This window comes from Ahaetulla prasina, chromosome 10 (genome assembly GCF_028640845.1).
Source record: "Ahaetulla prasina isolate Xishuangbanna chromosome 10, ASM2864084v1, whole genome shotgun sequence".
Taxonomy (NCBI): Eukaryota; Metazoa; Chordata; class Lepidosauria; order Squamata; family Colubridae; genus Ahaetulla; species Ahaetulla prasina.
The window spans coordinates 16,416,587-16,435,781 of NC_080548.1; the positions used below are offsets into that span (position 1 = coordinate 16,416,587).

A 19,195-nucleotide genomic window follows, 5' to 3' on the forward strand; every position below is an offset into this window, starting at 1 on the left:
GCAATTAAGAACAAGGGACTCCAGGTGGTGAAACGTATTGTCTCAGGGGCATCTTTCATATAAAAAAGTGAATGAAGTACCCCAGTCCCACCATAGCCCCTTTACACCGACAGAATGAGACATACGATCCCCAGAAGCAGTGGTGGGATCCAGCCTGTTCGCACCACTTCGGGAGAACCGGTTTTTAACTTTCTGAGCAGTTTGGCAAACTGGTTGTTGGAAGAAATCATTAGGGCAGAGAACCAGTTATTAAATTACTTGAATCCCACCACTGCCCAGAAAGCCTATAATGGTCAGAACAGGATTGTGGGGAAAAAGGGCAAAAACTGGAGCAAAGGAAACTTGGGGCCGAGGGGAGGGGGTGAATTCAGGGGTGAGGGAAGGGGAGGAGGAATCTCACAACAGGAAGGTGTAACAGCACCACCAAATTCTTCCTTCCTTTCAACCCCCCTTCACCCAGCCCAGAGCAGGCTCTCTGACCTCCTGCTAACACTTCCTGTGTCTTCTGTCTTACCACCATCTTAATTATATTAATAATCAAAAGAAAAGTTGCACATCTGAAAACAGGAGATGCGGTTGGTTAAGAGATCCTCTGTTCCTGCTGCTTATTCCTCTTTTAACATGGTAATCTGCTGCTGGGGACACTACAATTAGCTGCCACCGAGTTGGCTGCAGGGTGACAGCAGATTAGGATTTCAGCTGGGTCCTTAAAAAAACAAAGGTGGGGGCCACCCATGAAGCACTGAAGGACCACCCCCTATTTAATAATAACAACAACAACAACAACAACAACAAGGTTGGAAGGGACCTTGGAGGTCTTCTAGTCCAACCCCCTGCCCAGGCAGGAAACCCTACACCACTTCAGACAAATGGTTATCCAACCTCTTCTTAAAAACTTCCAGTGTGCAGGCAAGTTGTTCCACCGATTAATTGTTCTAACTGTCAGGAAATTTCTCCTTAGTTCTAAGTTGCTTCTCTCCTTGATCAGTTTCCACCCATTGCTTCTTGTTCTACCCTCAGGTGCTTTGGAGAATAGTTTGACTCCCTCTTCTTTATGGCAGCCCCTGAGATTTTCAAGCAGGAATTATTGCAGTGGGGCTGTTGCCAAAACTACCGCAGGAAGGGGATGAAATCTGCCTTTTCATTGAACTCTAGAACAGGGGTCTCCAACCTTGGCAACTTTAAGACTTGTGGATTTCAACTCCCAGAATTCCTCTTGAAAGTCTTAAAGTTGCCAAGGTTGGCAGACCCCTGCTGTAGAAGACAGAACCTCGGACTCAAGAGAGTCCGGAAGGATCTTGGGTTCTGCTACATCCCCGAGAAATGCACACGTGTGTGCACGCATACGCCCCTCTTGCACGGCTGGGCATTTTTGCTGGGAAGGTCTTGTCAGGCTGGCTGTGCCCTACAGCCTTGTAAACAAGCCTTCAGCACACCCTCTATCTCCCTCAGGGCCAATTTTGGATTGCACAGACCTTTGAACACAGCAGAAACGGAGAAGCCAGAAGTGTGTGTGTGTGTGTGTGTGTGTGTGTGTGTGTGTGTGTGTGTGTGTTGAAGGGACAGATGTTAAGGGAAGGCAGGACTAGCATGACTGCCCCCCCCCACTCCACACAACCCTGTGATTCCTCTAATCTTGGGTCATGCTGAAGCATCTCATTACGCCCAACAAGCATCAGTGGGCTGGCAAGGAAGCCAAATTTGGTGGCAGATGAAGAAAGAGGGTGGGGTAAAAGGCTGGACGCCTCTGATTGATGAGGTAAACTCATTTCTCCAACCTTGCTCTTCCCCCCCCCCGCCTCCCCACCCTCTCAGCCTCCTTCTTAAGAGCAACCGGCTTTCCCTCCCCAACCTCCCCTCCCCTCCCCTCCCCTCCATCTACAACCAGTCATAAACCTGCAGAAGCAAGTCTGAATCCTTTTTCCACCCACTGCTGCCATCCATCAGCTGCCACGGGGTTAATTCCAGCTCCACCAGGTTATTTTCCCCTCAGTGCTTTTGACTCACTAATGATGTGCAAGGGACACAAAGAGACTGCTGTAAAGCAGATACACAACTCCCCCCTTTCCCTGTTCCCAGCACTGGCTGCCTCCCTTGGTCTCTTCTCCGCCCCCGCCCCCCCACACACAGAGCCCTCCATGTTCCGGATACACCTGTGTGCTGCAGGGAAAGAGATTAACTCCTTGGCAGCCAGACTTGGATCCTGGGAACAAATTTTGCAGCCGGCAATGGGATGAATAGGGACAACCGAGCCACAACTTCCCTGACCGACAGACTTGTGGGTCAGAGGCAGAGGAGGAAGCCCCATTTTACTCAGGCCCGGTTTTCAAGCTCGGTAAGGCTTGGAGCAGCCAAGCGTGTTGCGCAGCATAGCAACTACATCCCACCTTGAAATCTCAGGAGGCAACCAGGAGATCATTAGCGAAGTCTGAGACCTGCTGCATTCAAGCAGGAAAAGGACTTATTCATGGGACTTCTTTATCTCCCCACAGGGTTGTCATCTCTGCCCCAAAGCCTCTCTAACCAGTGAAACAGGAAGTAGCATCTGTCTAAGCAAAGCCTTCTTGTAAATAAGGCACAGTTCATGTAGTCGGGGGACTTTATGCATCTGAGAAACAGAGCGGTCGGCAAATACCTGGTTCTGTGAAGGAGATCCTCCAGCTTTCTTCACATTCTCCACCACCTGGAAAAAAACAAACAAACAAGAATTGAGCTAAAAGTAGTAAGCCACTATGGAAACCGTACAATTCAAAATGGGACTCTCGCATGGAGGAATGTATCTGGCGTACGCCAACCACAGTATTTCCTTCACACCGCAGAATTAATCAGGGAATCTTGTCTTTCTCCTTGATATAGGCCTTTCTATCTGCAGGAAGTCGTTTTAGTAGATCTGCACCAAGGAGGAAGTAGTTGTAGTCCAATGATAGAATTCAATTTTTTTTACTAGCAGTTCTGTGGGCGTGGCTTGGTGGGCATGGCAGGGGAAGGATACTGCAAAATCTCCATTCCTTCCCCACTCCTGGGGGAAGGATACTGCAAAATCTCCAATCCCACCCGACTCTGGGGCCAGCCAGAGGTAATATTTGCCGGTTCTTCAAACTACTTAAAATTTCTGCTACCAGTTCTCCAGAACCTGCTGAATTTCATCCCTATTGTAGTCCTTGGCTTAGGACCATCTCATTCAGAGACTTAGAACGTTGTTGAAAAAAGTGACTTATAAATCAGTCCTTGCACTTATGACTGTTTCACCAGTCCCGCGGTCTTGCTTCTCAATGGACAATGGTCCCAATTATGGTCAAAAGTCAAGGACTACCTGCAGTGGTCTGCACCATTTTGTAAGTCACAGAAAAGACAAGAATGGACTCACTGCATGCATTCAAAGTTTCTCAAACCAACAGATTTCAATTTAGAGAACATCAATGTTCTAACTACATCAGTGTTTTTCATACTCGGGAACTTTTCGGCAGGGATGGCACATGCCGGGTGGGGAATTCTGAAGCTGAAGTCTCCACATTTGAATGTTGCCCAGTTTAAAAAGAGGTCTACTTTTATTTTATTTATTTTTTTAAAAAATGCAAAGTTAACTGCACGTAGGTCATAAAAGAAACTCCCAGAAATGATTTCGGAGTCATACATAGCCAAACTAAACAATTTTTTATTAGGTTAAGATGTCAAAGAGAGCACAAATGAGAATGGAGGGGAGTAATGGCTTGTGTTCAAGCCAGGTCACTAATTAAGAAACATCTTGGTAGAATATGGGAATAGCCTGTGGACATTCAAATTAGACCCTATCAGGTGGAAAGTTGATTTCAGGAAGCATCCTAGAAGTTTCCAAGAGCTGCTGAGATGACAGTACAAATAGAAACATTCCAGCTGTTAATTCATTGGATCAACCTGCATTAACACAATACAAAAAAGTGACTTTTTGCTGATTGCTTAATACCTAGTCACTGTGGTTCAAATCATACTTTATGGCTTGGTGCTGTTGCAGTTGTTGCATGAATCCAACCACCATGACTTATTCTACGTTTCAAATAATCCATGGTTTATCATAGATGAAACTGTTCAATCGCCAACTTGTTGGAAGTTGTTACCATACAATCTTTAAGAGAGAAAGGACTAGGTTTCTTAAGCTAAAAAACATACTCTGATGACCTTAACCATCATATCTGTAAGAGGTTTGAATACCCACTTATCTAGCATCTCTCATTATCTCCTTTTACTTGTTCCTTATCAAGTGAAAACCTATAGATATAAACCCTTAAAGTGATTTTTTCTTAAATCCACACATGGGGATGCTATTGACCTGCTTAAACACACGTCACCAATCCATTTGTCTTCAGATAAATGATTTCTGCAACCTATTTCTCATTTCTAGCATTATTTTATACAAAGCAGATTTTTTTAAACATCAATTCTAGGCCAAAGATTCGCATAATCTCTTTATTTACCGGGTTCAGTGGTTTTGTGCCTATGTGGAGAGTGGGTACCCCAAAATATTTTTTTAAAATACGTAATCTTCTTTAAATAAGGTTGCTTTCCTATTAGCAATGCTGTGTGAAAAAACTGAGAGAGGAAGTATGTAGGGAACTAAGTTGTGGATACTTAAGATCTTGTTTTGGCTCATCAGCAAAAGCCATCCCTGCCTTGATTCAAGTGATAATTTGGCCCCAAAATATTGACAAGTGCTATGCAAATACAACCTAGGATAGTTTTCTTTTTTCCCCCCACAAAACTCCTACTCAGATACTAGCAGCGGTCTCTAAACCACTTTATAATCCAGTATTTTTCAATCTCTGCAACTTTAAAAATCATGCTGGCTGGGGAATTCTGGGAGTTGAAATCCACAGACTTTAAAGTTGCTGAGTTGAGCAAGCTGCTATAGTCAATCCAATGGTATAATCAGAGCAAAAGTTTACACGCTGTTTTTTTTCTACTTGTTTCATCATTGTAACGAAGTGTTCATTGTTTTGTAGCGGTTAGTAATGCTGGGCTACAAACAGGGAGGTGGCGATGTGACTTTGGGCCAATCCCTTTCTCTTAGCTTTAGGAAGAAGACAACAAAGGGCAACCGCTTCCAAAAACCAGAACCATTTTGGGACAGTGGTTAAGGCACCAGGCTAGAAACCAGGAGACTGTGAGTTCTAGTCACATGTTATCAGTGGTGGGTTTCAAATTTTTTTACTACCGGTTCTGTGGGTGTGGTTTGGTGGGCGTGGCATGGCATGGCATGGCATGGCATGGCATGGCTTGATGGGCGTGGCCTGGTGAGCATGGCAAGGGAAGGATACTGCAAAATCCCCATTCCCTCCCTACTCCTGGAGGAAGGACACTGCAAAATCTCCATTCCCACCTCACTCCAGGGGAAGGTTACTGCAAAAATCCCCATTTCCTCCCTCCTGATCAGCTGGGACTTGGGAGGCAGAGAATAGATAGGGGCAGAGCCAGTCAGAATTTTTACTACCGGTTCTCTGAACTACTCAAAATTTCCACTACCAGTTCTCCAGAACTGGTCAGAACCTGCTGAAACCCACCTCTGCATGAAAAATGCATGAAAATGCATGAAAAATGGTTAGGTGACTTTGAGCCAGTCACTTTTTCTCAGCCTACTTCACTTCACAGAGTTGTTGTTACGGGGCAAACAGAGGAACGAAGGAGTATTTAGGCATGTTTCCATCCTAAATCATGCCTTTTGAGTTATGATAAAGGTGGGAAATATATAAACGTTGGATTTGGAGACAGGTGGAGGACAACCGATATATCATAACATAGGTATGTGCTCTTAATATCTGGTTGTGATTAGAAATTTAATGACTGCATTCTGACGATCTGCAGTTTCCAAATTGTTTTCAAAGCAGCTTTGCATATGAAAGTGCCATAGCTAAGAATCCTGGTTATGATTAGGGCATCGATCATGATCATTGGTCTTTCTTCATGCAGGATAGATTCATTCGTTTCTTTGGGCATTCGAAACATGGTACACCGCCAATGCCGCTTATCTTCTAATGAAAGCAACCAAGGTATTGTTGGCTTTAAAGATTTTGGATTTGGGTTGGGAAAATCCTGATTGAGGTCCTCATTTGATCATAAAAGCTCACTGAGGCACATTGAGACCAATTAGTCTGGATGATTGTTGTAGGGATACAATGAGGTGAGATGTCTCAGCTCCACCTATGTCACCTCGACCTTTGAAGAGAAGCAGCAGGAGATAAATGGTAGTCACAAAGAAACCACGAGGAGTTTGCAGCTAGCAGATTTTGTTGGCTTCATCTCAGCTGGTGGCAGCACACACTGGCATTTAGGAAGAGGGTCATTTTAGGTTGGTGGGGCATTGAGTTCGGCTCCCCTAGCCCCATCAAAGTGTGCGACAATACCAAGAGTGCAACTTGGTAGTTGCAAGAGCCCCCTGCCTTCTGTTTCATCCCTGACCTACCGAGCCAAAGGGCACCTCTGTGCTCCGTGCCCCTTTCCGCTGCTGAGCACGCCGCCTCTCCCCAAGAACAGGATCATTAAAGGTCAGGAAGTGGCCATGAATCCAGAGAGGATGGAGGAAGGAGAGCCGTTCCCCCCCCCCACCTCGGCTTCCCCCCCCCCCAACTGCCTGCTGCAGCAAATTCAATCTCCCCCACACGGTGCTTAAACTGACACAGACATTCCACATAAAATCCCCCTTTGATCGCAGAAATGCCTGCCCAGAGCTACAATCTGACCTGCCTGCCTGCCAGCCATTATCCTTTCTTCATGCCTGGGAATGGAGAAAGATCTGGAAAGGGGAAGCCACGTGGCTGTCTCTGGCTGTACAAAACAGGCGTCTTCCAACTCAGTGGGTCCCCTCGTGATGTGGCCATGCCACAGAGGTGCAAGGCCGAAGTCTTGTTTCCAGAAGCCGGCAGACCATCTGCTGACATGGCGGCCGGTTCGCTGCCCCCACCTAATAACCCCAGACAATCCCAGATTCAATATTAATCCCTGCCGAGCAGATAACCTGAGGCCAAGCGTTAGCCTGGAATAGCCAAGTGTGCTAATTAGAGGTGTAAATGGTGTGTGTGTGTGTGTGTGTGTGTGCGTAAGGGGAGGGGGGAGATGGAGAGAAGTGGAAAGAGGGAAGGTGTGGATAAATGAGGCGCAGTTGAGAAAGGCTTGCTGGCACAACCATCGGAAGGTGGTTCGTACCAGTATCCAAGGAGCTACATCACTGCTTAAGAGAAGCATTTGCGGTGATCTTGTTTGCTTCTTTCATTTTTCTAACAGTCCATTGCAACACTTGTTCCCCCTTTTTTAAGAGGAGAAGACAAGCCGAGAGAGACAGTCAATCCTTGGTCTGGACACACAGGGAGCCCTGGGATATCATGTGGTTTGTGGACTTCTAGAAAAGCAGCAATCGGGTAATGCTCGACTTATGACCAGTAGCTTGGTGACCAGTAGCTTGGTGACCATTTGAAGTTACGATGAACCCCAAAGGCTACTTACAATTTGGTTTGATGTTATGGCCACTGCAGCATTCCCATAGTCATTCACCATTAAGACCAACCACAGAGGCGGTCCCCATCTTCTAATAGAATAGAATAGAATAGAATAGAATAGAATAGAATAGAATAGAATAGAATAGAATAGAATAGAATTGAATTGAATTGAATTGAATTGAATTTTTTATTGGCCAAGTGTGATTGGACACACAAGGAATTTGTCTTGGTGCATATGCTCTCAGTGTACATAAAAGAAAAGATACGTTCATCAAGGTACAACATTTACAACACAAATGATGGTCAATACATCAATATAAATCATAAGGATTGCCAGCAACAAAGTTACAGTCATACAGTCATAAGTGGAAAGAGATTGGTGATGGGAACGATGAGAAGATTAATAGTAGTGCAGATTTAGTAAATCTTCTCATTCCACCATGCAAGCTCCCTGCAGGCTTTGGGCCTGCTTTTCCCACCACCACCAGGCAGTTCCCTGCAGGCTCCATTACAGTCATAAGTCGAGGACTGTTTGTATATCAATCCAGCCCTCCAGTTCTACAAACGGCAGTGTCGGGAGGGAATATTTGTAGCTTAGGGTTGAACTGTTGAAGCTCAGAGAGCACCAAGGAACCCACAAAGCTATGGTTTACGGGTAACCATCATGCCATCCAGTCAAATGGGTTTTAGTGAAACAAGCTAGGCTTTGGTGCGATGTTCTAATTTAATACCCCACAGTTGTTAATGACTCTTTCTCAGGGGCTGCCACAAAGAAGAGGGAGTCAAGCTATTCTGCAAAACACCTGAGGGTAGGACAAGAAGCCATGGATGGAAACTAATCAAGGAGAGAATCAACTTAGAACTAAGGAGAAATTTCCTGGCAGAACAATTGATTAGTGAAACAACTTGCCTGCAGAAGTTGTGAAAGCTCCAACACTGGAAGTTTTTAAGAAGATGTTGGATAACCATTTGTCTGAAGTGGTGTATGGTTTCCTGCCTGGGCAGGGGGTTGGACTAGAAGACCTCCAAGGACCCTTCCAACTCTCCTTTCCTTTCCTTTCCTTTCCTTTCCTTTCTCCTTTCCTTTCTTTTCCTTTCCTTTCTGGTATTTAGTATTTTAGTATTTATATAGTATATATAATTAGTATTTTAGTTTTAGCTCTGATGTGCTGGATCAAGTCAAGAAAACTTCGAGAAGAAAATCATACAACTGAGCAGTCTTATACAATCTGCTTCCTTCCTACCGACTTACTCATTTCTTGTATTCATGCGCAATTTCTTTCAGCCTCTGTGTGTTTTGCCCTTGTGTCCCAGGAAGATCTGCATTTGATATATCTTGCCAGAAAGTTTAAAAAAAAAAAAACAACCCCAAACCAAACCAACAAACCCAAAGTGATAACCTTAGGATGAAATGTTTAAAAAGCAATTGCTCTGAAGAATACTTCTCCGCTTCTGTTCACTGTATCTCTTTCTCTCACACCATTCAGTGCCGCATATTAAACATATAAGGAAATGTTGAGCCTTTTTGTGACCTGTCCACTTTTCACACCCGCTCTGACAGCTTCTAGTTGTGCTAAAAAGCCATATGGCAGCTCAAAAGATGCCCTTGAAGAAAGTGGCACGGTTGCAGAATGTGTAGGATGGGAGTTGGGATTTATTTAATTAATTTTGAGACAAGGGCCATATATGGTCTCTCAGCAGAATGACAGGGCTCCCATTCCTCCAAAGTAGGAACGGGAAACTACATTGGATTTTGATATAACTTAATCTTGATGCATTAAAATTGATAAATTAAATAGAGCTCGTGAACATTCATCCCATACGCTGATTTTTCCCCCCCCTTTGCATTAAAAATCATACTTTGGTGGGAATTTTGGAACCACGCCTACGATTTTGGAAGGTCGAAGGCAACTCAGTTTAGAATCCACTGAGTTTTTAAGGTTCTAACCATAGAATAGGGGCTACCACCCAGTGGTGGGATTCAGCCAGTTCGCACCACTTCGGGAGAATTGGTTGTTAACTTTCTGAGAAGTTTGGTGAACTGGTGGTTGGAAGAAATCATTAAGGCAGAAAACCGGTTGTTAAATTATTTGAATCCCACCGTTGCTACCACCCATTAAGGATGGTCCCCGCCTGGTCAATTAGAGATCCACATGGTTTCCTTCAAATTTTCCTGAAGATTGTCTCACCATGTTTGAAAGCCATTCTGACCTAATATCCAGAGATCAGTTGTGATGACTCCTGAACAAGCATCGACCATTTACTACAACCAAGCGGTTCATCCATCCCATTCTCATAGGATGGGACAATAGCTAAAGATATTGGTGCAAAGTATAGGAAGCATCTGACCAGGTTCCATTTCCCATATATTGTTGGGCATCAATGTATTGGTCACAAGCAACCAGAACCATTCACAAATAGTCTCAAGCAGAAGCTTTATTGTTAGTCATCTATGTTACAAGAATCTCGCCAGACTTACCACAATTCCCTTGGGAATGGTCAGATAAGGCTTCAGGGATTCTGGGGGAAGCCAGGCCTGGGCTGCTTTCTGCAGTGCAAGGACTCTAAGATAGACCACCTCTTAACACCTCTCCCCAATCTAGCTAGAGCAGGGGTGTCTAAACTTGGCAACTTTAAGACTTGTGAACGTCAAGTCCCAGAATTCCTCAGTCAGCAAAGCTGGCTGAGGAATTCTGGGAGTTGAAGTCCACAAGTCTTAAAGTTGCCAAGTTTGGACACCCCTGAGCTAGAGAGTCCACCACATAGTGGTGGAAGAGGAATGCCCCACTGCTGCTCTGGTTCTACACCAAAAAAAAAAAAAAGCATTTTTTTGGTGCAGAGCCATAACTTTTTGTATGGCTAGGAATACTGCATCTGGATTCCCAAGATGGTAGCAGAGAGTAAGAGACACTTCCAGGTTGATTAGATCCATTCTGCGTGACACCTATCCTGCGCAGACTGCACTGGCTACCTGTGGCCTTCCGGGTGCGCTTCAAGGTCTTGGTGACAATCTTTAAAGCGCTCCATGGCATAGGGCCGGGCTATTTACGGGACCGCCTACTGCTACCGAATACCTCTCACCGACCCGTGCGCTCTCACAGAGAGGGACTCCTCAGGGTGCCGTCAGCTAGGCAGTGTCGTCTGGCGACACCCAGGGGAAGGGCCTTCTCTGTGGGGGCTCCCACCCTCTGGAACGAACTCCCTCCAGGACTTCGTCAACTTCCGGACCTCCGAACCTTTCGTCGCGAGCTTAAAACACACTTATTCATCTGCGCGGGACTGGATTAGATTTTAAATTTACTGGTTTTAAATGGGTTTTTATTATTTATACTGTTTTTTAATAATTCGGCTATAGAATAAGTTTTTTAATTGTCATTTTAGTTTGTATTTATATGTATTTTTAATTGCCTGTGAACCGCCCTGAGTCCCTAGGGAGATAGGGCGGTATATAAATATGAAAAATAAATAAATAAATAAATAAATTCTGCTTTTAAATGCCATGGCTCCTGCAGATCCAGTATTTGCTCCTTCAGTATCTGCCTGTCCAATAGAAATGGATACCTTCCAAAGTGCAGAACCTGCAAGCATGGACAAGATACTTAAACAGAAGTGAGTTCTACTACAAATGTGAGTATCCCTTTCTTGAAAAGGCTCAGCTTGTACTACAAGTAGTAGTATAAAATGGCAATTGTGTGACTTTGTCCCTTGTTGTCTGTCTTGGATGAAGATGCAATCCCTCTTTAAACCAATGTTGTGGTTAGCTAGATTCACTCTTAGACATCTAAGTTTTCAGCAGCCGGTAGGATTGTTTTTCTTTTACCAACTGGTCCCAAGACAGCCTGACTTGGTGATAAAGGTTCATATCTTGTTTACACTAACTGCACTTACTGTGACATATTCTCCAGATGGGTTCAAAGAACATATTCAACCATAACATGGTTGGCTTGCTTATGGTAAAGCATGTTGTGTGAACTTAAGACAGTATGACTTCTCCAACAAATCATGAATAACAAATAACTAAGCAAGGTGTTATGGCTTAGTGCTTTATGGAAATCATCTGTGTAGTCACAAGGCTCGAAACTTTGTTGATGTCCTCCTTCTTAAAAGACTGACCTCCCCCCAAATTCCAAGATCACCGCAGATGGGGACTGCAGCTATGAAATTAAAAGACGTTTGCTCCTGGAGAGGAAAGCCATGGCAAACCTAGATAGCTTACTAAAAAGCAGAGACATCACCCTGCCAACAAAAGTGTATATAGTCAAAGCTATGGTTTTCCCAGTTGCAATGTATGGCTGTGAAAGTTGGACCATAAGGAAGGCTGAGCGTCAAAGAATTGAGGCCTTTGAACTCTGGTGCTGGAGAAGACTCCTGCGAGTCCCTTGGACTGCAAGGCGATCAATCCGGTCAGTCCGAGAGATCAACCCTGACTGCTCTTTAGAAGGCCAGATCCTGAAGAGGAAACTCAAATACTTTGGCCACCTAATGAGAAGGAAGGACTCACTGGAGAAGAGCCTAATGCTGGGAACAATTGAGGGCAAAAGAAGAAAGGGACGACAGAGAACGAGGTGGCTGGATGAAGTCACTGAAGCAGTCGGTGTGGGCTTAAATGGACTCCAGAGGATGGTAGAGGATAGGAAGGCCTGAAGGAACATTGCCCATGAGGTCGCGATGTGTTGGACACAACTTTGCAACTAACAACAAACTAAAGAGGGCTTTATAAATAAAAGCAGTAAGTATGGCTGCCTTTCAAGATAATTTGAAAAATTCTCTTAGTTCAGAAGACTACAGGCAGACCATTGAGTAGAGCCAATTAGAAAGTCTGCTTCTGAGTGAAAGTACTGATTGCAACCTGTGAAGACTCAAGTGGCTTATGTTGATGTCACCAGAAGGACTAATGTCTCCTGTAGGAATTTGTTCAGTTGTTTATCTTCATTCAGTTCCACCAACATTTGAGGTCTCTTTGACAATAACACAGCCTAGTGGTTGTGCCCAAACTCTGGAGCTCTTGTCTGACATAGATTTTCAGTCCTGGACCTCCAGTAGAGCTTGCATGGGAGACCCACCATAGTACATCAGGGTGTAGGCTAGCTCAGGGGTCTCCAACCTTGGCAACTTTAAGACTTGTGGACTTCACCTCCCAGAGTTCCTCAGCCAGCTTTGCTGGCTGAGGAATTCTGGGAGTTCACGTCCACAAGTCTTAAAGTTGATAAGGTTGGAGACTCCTGGGCTAGATTGTATGATTGTATAGTCAAAATCAGTGTTGATTCTGGTGATTGCTTGGAGTTTCCTTAGCAAGCTTTCAGAAGTCATTTGCCATTGCCTTCTCTTTTTTAGGGCTGAGGGTGAGTGACTGGTCCAAAATCACCCAGCTGGTTTCAAGCCCGACCCGTACGCTCTCACAGAGAGGGTCTCCTCAGGGTGCCGTCCGCCAAACAGTGTCGGCTGGCAGCCCCCAGGAGTAGGGCCTTCTCTGTGGGAGCATCGATGCTCTGGAATGAACTTCCCCCTGGCCTACGTCAAGTGCCTGATCTTCGGACCTTCCGTCGTGAGCTAAAAACACACTTATTTATTCAAGCGGGACTGGCATAATAGTTTTGATTTTAATTTGGGGTTTTATTGATATTTTTAAATTTTTAAATTCAAATTCTTAAATAATCAGCCTTTTGCAATTTGTTACGTTTTAATTTTTGGTTTTAATTGTATATATTCTGTGTCTTATCTCTGGCTGTACACCGCCCTGAGTCCTTCGGGAGAAGGGCGGTATAAAAATTTAATAAATAAATAAAATAAATAGAACCCCACAGTCTCCCAACTGCTATCCTAGTGCCTTAACCGTTACCCCAAACTGGATTTTTAGGCTAAATTGTAAAGTTTTTTTAAAAAAAAAATCAGTCCCGTATTGTTGCCAAAAAATAATTTGAATGTCACCATGTAGCTTTTAAGAGCTCAATTTAAATTGAAGGTACACACATATATACTTGTCCAATATTCTATACGGATGGGTGGGTGGGTGAGGGATGGATAGACGTTTAGTTTGACAATTCTTTTAAGGAAAGCCCAAGGACAACCTGCTAGAGCTCAGTTGAAAACTTACCCAAACCTTGTTTTGCTTAAAGTTGGTTTATTAAATGAAAGCTCGGGACTGAATTGGTTAGAAAAATCCAGAAGAGGCCTTCATCATGCAGTGGAAAGACAATGGCTAAAATGATGATAAGGGATGGGGTGGCTCAGTGGCTAAGATGCTGAGCTTGTCGATTGAAAGGTCGGCAGTTCAGCGGTTCGAATCCCTAGTGCTGCTTAACGGGGTGAGCTCCTGTTACTTGTTCTGCCAACCTAACAGTTCGAAAGCACGTCAAAAACACAAGTAGAAAAATAGGGACCACCTTTGGTGAGAATGGAATTCACAGTATAGGACTTTTGTTTTGCAGTGCCAAGAATCTGGAACATGAGAAATAAACAGTTTCTAGTCTTTTCTGCTAAAAATCTTTTCTTCTTCTTCCCTAAAATTTAGCTGTGATTGTAAGGAAAAGGGGAAGAATAACATTATTAAATATTGGGGTCATTTGTTACTAATTATCAGTCATCTGGAAATTTACCCAGTAGATTCTTCCACTCCAAGATGATACAGCTATTTGTTTGTTCTGCTGCTCTGGGTTTTAGGCAGTATCTTATTTAATGATGTATCAACCAGTTGGTTTTATTATATGGGCTTATTTGACTTGCACAGGAATATGCATTTTAGGTTGCCTTTTTTTAATAGCGCATTTTACCATTCACTGTTTAAAAATGTAATATTAGAATGTAAATGCAACAAATAAGTGGAAACACAAAAATAAGAGTTGAAGGTGTTGGTCTCCTTTGAATGGAGCTGTTGGCCAGACATTCTGCTTAAGAGGAGCGATTAAAAAGAAAAGAAAAAGATATTTGATAAAAGAATCGGTCCTAGTCCTATTAATCTTGGCCTCCCTGCCTTCTCATGTACCATGAATAGCCATGTACTTTTGACAGATTTAAAATTATTTAATACTACCTTTTGGGAAGCTACGTTACTTAGGAGGAAGGACATCAACAAAATTGTGAGGCTTATGACTGATTGTTCAAGTTGGTGATGGGAGATGGAAGAATAAGATGCTTACAACCTATTCCATCTAATGAAAACCCTCAATTATGAATTAATCAAATCCTCATCATTTGAAGGTGCAGGAGATAGGAAGAAGTCAACAAATGGAAGGAATTGTTGTTGTTAGTTGCGAAGTCATGTCCGACCCATCTCGACCCCATGGTCAACGTTCCTCCAGGCCTTCCTGTCCTCTACCATCCTCTGGAGTCCATTTAAGCTCACGCCGACTGCTTCAGTGACTCCATCCAGCCACCTCGTTCTCTGTCGTCCCCTTCTGTTGCCCTCAATCTTTCCCAGCATTAGACTCTTCTCCAGTGAGTCCTTCCTTCTCATTAAGTGGCCGAAGTATTTGAGTTTCATCTTCAAGATCTGGCCTTCTAAAGAACAGTCAGGGTTGATCTCCTCTAGAACTGACTTGTCTGTTCGCCTTGCAGTCCATGGGACTCGCAGGAGTCTTCTCCAGCACCAGAGTTCAAAGGCCTCAATTCTTTCAATGGAGGGAGTAGAGGAGCTATTTCCAAAGTGTTCCTGTTTGGAATTCTTTACATTTGGAAAAGGCAGGGGTCATTTTTAACCAGGATCCCTCCCCCCCACACACAAAAACCTTTAAAACACTCCCCTCCCCTCGGCCCCAAAAATAAAAAATCTTGGGACTGATGACTGACTCTGCCCATCCAGCCTCTCTACGCCACCTTCTGAAGATCTCAGTCTGCCTAAATCTCTTCGGTGCAGCCTCAGTCTCCCCCACAAACAGTGCCAAGCGAGATGAACCACAGAGCTGTCTTGATGGCAGGCAGCTTGCAACATGCCCAAGTCCAGCCGAACAAGGCGAACGTTTGTTCCAAAACAAAGATGCACGGGAGTTGAGCATCCCACACTGTTTTAGGTAATTTCCAACGTTCCTCTGCGAGAGCAAAAACGTAACCGGGTTGCTTGGCTGAGTTTTAAAACATGCTAATCACACAAACGCAAGAGAAATCAGACCGCTGGAGGGCATTGAAACAGGGCAAGACCACCCATGCAGCTTTGTGGTTAACATTGGCAAGATGTAGCATGGAGCCTCTCCTGCAACTCCGCACTGATAACACCTTGCTGGTCACTAGGTTCGGGAAGAAGTTCATAACTTCTCTTATCTTCCGCCCAAATGCCTTTTTTTAAAAAAAAATTTTAAAAATAACTTTTTGTTTTTTAAAAAAGAATCCTGGCTTAGTGACAAACGTAGTATGCTGCTTTGTGTTGCCTGACCCCAGCGTTATAATTTCTAAAGCATGGTATAGGACCGTGATGGTGAACCTATGGCAAGCGTGCCGGAAGTGGCACGCAGAGCCATCTCTCCGAGCATGCCAGCCATCGCCCATTGCTCTTTCAAGTTCTGGCATGCCAGCTGGTCTTTATGCGTGCAGGAGTGTCAGAAACCGGAAAACCAGCTCCCTGGGACATATGCTGAGCAAGCCAGCTGGTCTTTGCGCACACATGCACACCAAAAACCGGAAGACCAAGTGACTGGAAGCTGGGGAGCTGCTCTTCCAGTTTCCGGCACTCCCCCACACGCATGCGCGCACTCCCATTTCAGCACTCGGTACCAAAAAGATTTCCTGGCATAGGAATTACCGGTAGTCCTTGACGTACGACCACAACTGAGCCCAGAATTCCTGTTGGTAAGCGAGACAGTTGCCACGTGAGCTTTGCCCCCATTTTACGACCGTTCTTGCCACAGCTGTTAAGTGAATCACTGCAGTTGTTAAGTTAGTAACGGGGGGTTGTTAAGTGAATCTGGCTTCCTCGTTGACTTTGCTTGCCAGATGGTCGCCAAAAGTGGCCCCAAGATCCTGCAACCGTCATAAATAAATAAAGGGCCTCTGGTGGCTCAATGGACTAAGTCTGTCTGTTATTAACACAGCTGCTTGCAATTACTACAGGTTCAAGTCCCACCAGGCCCAAGGTTGACTCAGCCTTCCATCCTTTATAAGGTAGGTAAAATGAGGACCCAGATTGTTGGGGGCAATAAGTTGACTTTGTATATAATATACAAATGGATGAAGACTATTGCTTAACACAGTGTAAACCGCCCTGAGTCTTCGGAGAAGGGCGGGATATAAATTCAAATAAAAATAAAAATAAAATAAAATAAATAAATATTAGGCAGTTGCCAAGCATCCGAATTTTGATCGCATGACCATGGGAATGCTGCAACCATCATAAGTGTGGGAAAACGGTCATTAGTCACTTTTTTCAGTGGCACTGTAACTTCAAACGGTCCCTAAACAAACGGTTGTAAGTCGAGGACTATCTGATGTGTGCCCCTGTTTATTCGAAAACATGACTGAGTCATGACTGAGACAATAAGATGCGAACTTCAGTTAGATGTTATCAGGATCTGTGAACACATGGCTCCTTCTCCCTTATTTATTTATTTATTTGCTAACTCTGTTTCCAGTAGCAAATGGGTTGCCATGACAAATAAAACAAGGGAATTGCTACTTTCAAGAGGACCAAAAATCAGCACATGCAAACCTCCTTAAGAGGTTTGTTCTTAGAGGGTCAGAAATACAACTTTGCACTTTCCCCCAAACTGATCTGTTTGTCAGGGGTCAATCAGTGATAACTGCTGAACTGAGCCAAGCCATGGCTTGTTTTAACCTCCGGTATGAACAAACCAAGCGGGCTGGGGTGGGGGCTAGTAGTTAAGATGCTGGGCTTGTCAACCATAAGGTTGGCAGTTGGAGACTCAAGTACCGGGTGATTGGGTGAGCTCCTGTTACTTACCCCAACCTTGCAAATGCAAGTAGATAAATAGGTACCACTTAGGTGGGAACATAACAAGTGTTTCGTGTGCTTAAAGGCAGGGATGAAATGCTACCGGTTCGCACTGGGTCAGGCAAACCGGTACTAATAAAAGCTACTGATTGGGCAAACTGGTAGTTTAAAAATGCTACCGATTCGTCCGATCCGGTATTTCCTAAAATCAGCTGTGCCGCGTGATTTATATTCGCTAGAAAGCAGGAAATCCTGCTTTCTAGCGAATCTAAATCACGTGGCACAGCTATTCCCTCTCCTTTTTCCTCCTTTTTCCACGTGAAGTGCGCGTTTGGCGCACACTGTGCATGTGTGCATGCAGCGTGCGTTTGGCACGCATGCACGCGCAGCAAATCAGTAACAAACGACGGAGGATTTCACCACTGCTTAAATGGCATATAGTCATGCTGGCCACATGATCATGGAACCGTCTTCGGACAATGCTGGCTCCCTCATCTAGGAAACCACCCGCTAGAGTCGGACATGACTGGTCCAGAGAAACCTGTATCTTCACCTTGAACAAACCATGAAGATTGGGTTCCTGTAAGAGGTTAGGTCGAAGAAAAGCAAGCCACATTACTGCTGAAGGGTGATGTATGAACCCAGCCAGCAAGAACCTGTTCGCACATGCTGTTTAACCTCAGAATGGGTGATCTTTATCTTTGCCCCCCAGCACAAAGCAGCTCCTGTTGTTTAGGATCAATGCAAAGCAACCTTCCATTCTTGGCTTGTGTACAGCATTACTCCTGGGGTGATTTATTAACCATATACTGAACTCCGTGCAAATGACAGCCCAATCAGATTTGCCATGGGAAGAATTAGTAAGCACTCCGCAGTCAGCCTACACCCTTAACTGTTACTAATAGTTAACAAACCATGAAGCCAAACCTTCCTGGTTACCAACGCTGTAACGTATTAGGGAGGGCATTCTCTGCTTAACTATTTTAATTAAATTTATACTCCACCTTTACTTCAGGAGCTCAAGCGGAGAGGCCACTCCCCACCTCCGGTTCTTTCTCACAACCGCAATTTGGTGAGATAATTAAGCATGATGTGGAAATGGCCCTTTGTTTTAGCCTCCAGTGTAGGGTTGGTCAATCTTGATGATACATGGACTTCAGTTTCCAGAATTCCCCAGCCTGTGGCATTTTAAGTCCACAGTCTTAAAATCAAACACTGCTTTAGTGCAGGGGTCTCCAACCTTGGTCCCTTTAAGACTTGTGGACTTCAACTCCCAGAGTCCCTCAGCCAGCAAAGCTTGCTGGTTGGAGAACCCTGCTTTAGTGTACTGTATATAAAATCAAAACTGAAAATACTTTTCCTTTCTTTCTTTCTTTCTTTCTTTCTTTTCTTTTTTTCTTTTTCTTTCTTTCTTTCCTCTTTCCTTTCTTTCTCTTTCTTTCTATCCTTTTTTTTTCTCTCTCTCCCTCCCTCCCTCCCTTTTTCTTTCTCCTTTCCTTTCCTCCCCTCCCATTTTTTTAAACCTCTGACTTAAAAATAAGTCACAAAAACCGCCATTTATTTACGGTGCCATTGAGCAAGGTGACTTTTTTTCAGGTTCCCAGTGAAACTGAAAAGTGCATTCATTTCCTCCACTCTCCTTCCTTCTCTTTCTCCCTACTCAATCCCATACCTTCGTGCAGTTCTGCTCCTACGGGTCACCTCACAACCTCCCATGTTCCACCTCGCTAAACCCCAAATTCTAGGCTCAGACCAAACTGCTTCCAATCAACACATCAAGGATTTGTGCACAGTTGGCTAGTTTGCATAAACATCTACCCGTACTTTAAACTCCATGCGGAAAGAAAGTCCATTT

General features: G+C 44.3%; 1 protein-coding gene across 4 annotated transcripts in view; it reads right to left on the reverse strand.

The window, feature by feature from the left end:
- Positions 1–19,195, reverse strand: part of AHDC1 (AT-hook DNA binding motif containing 1) — a 314,317-nt gene that overhangs the window by 245,510 nt on the left and 49,612 nt on the right. For 3 of the 4 annotated variants that reach the window (XM_058196357.1, XM_058196359.1, XM_058196362.1), the window contains exon 2: positions 2,636–2,683. In XM_058196357.1, the coding sequence (XP_058052340.1) occupies positions 2,636–2,683 (48 nt within the window). Of the gene's footprint in view, positions 1–2,635; positions 2,684–19,195 lie in introns of those variants that run through there. The other variant, XM_058196360.1, reaches the window with a different exon arrangement.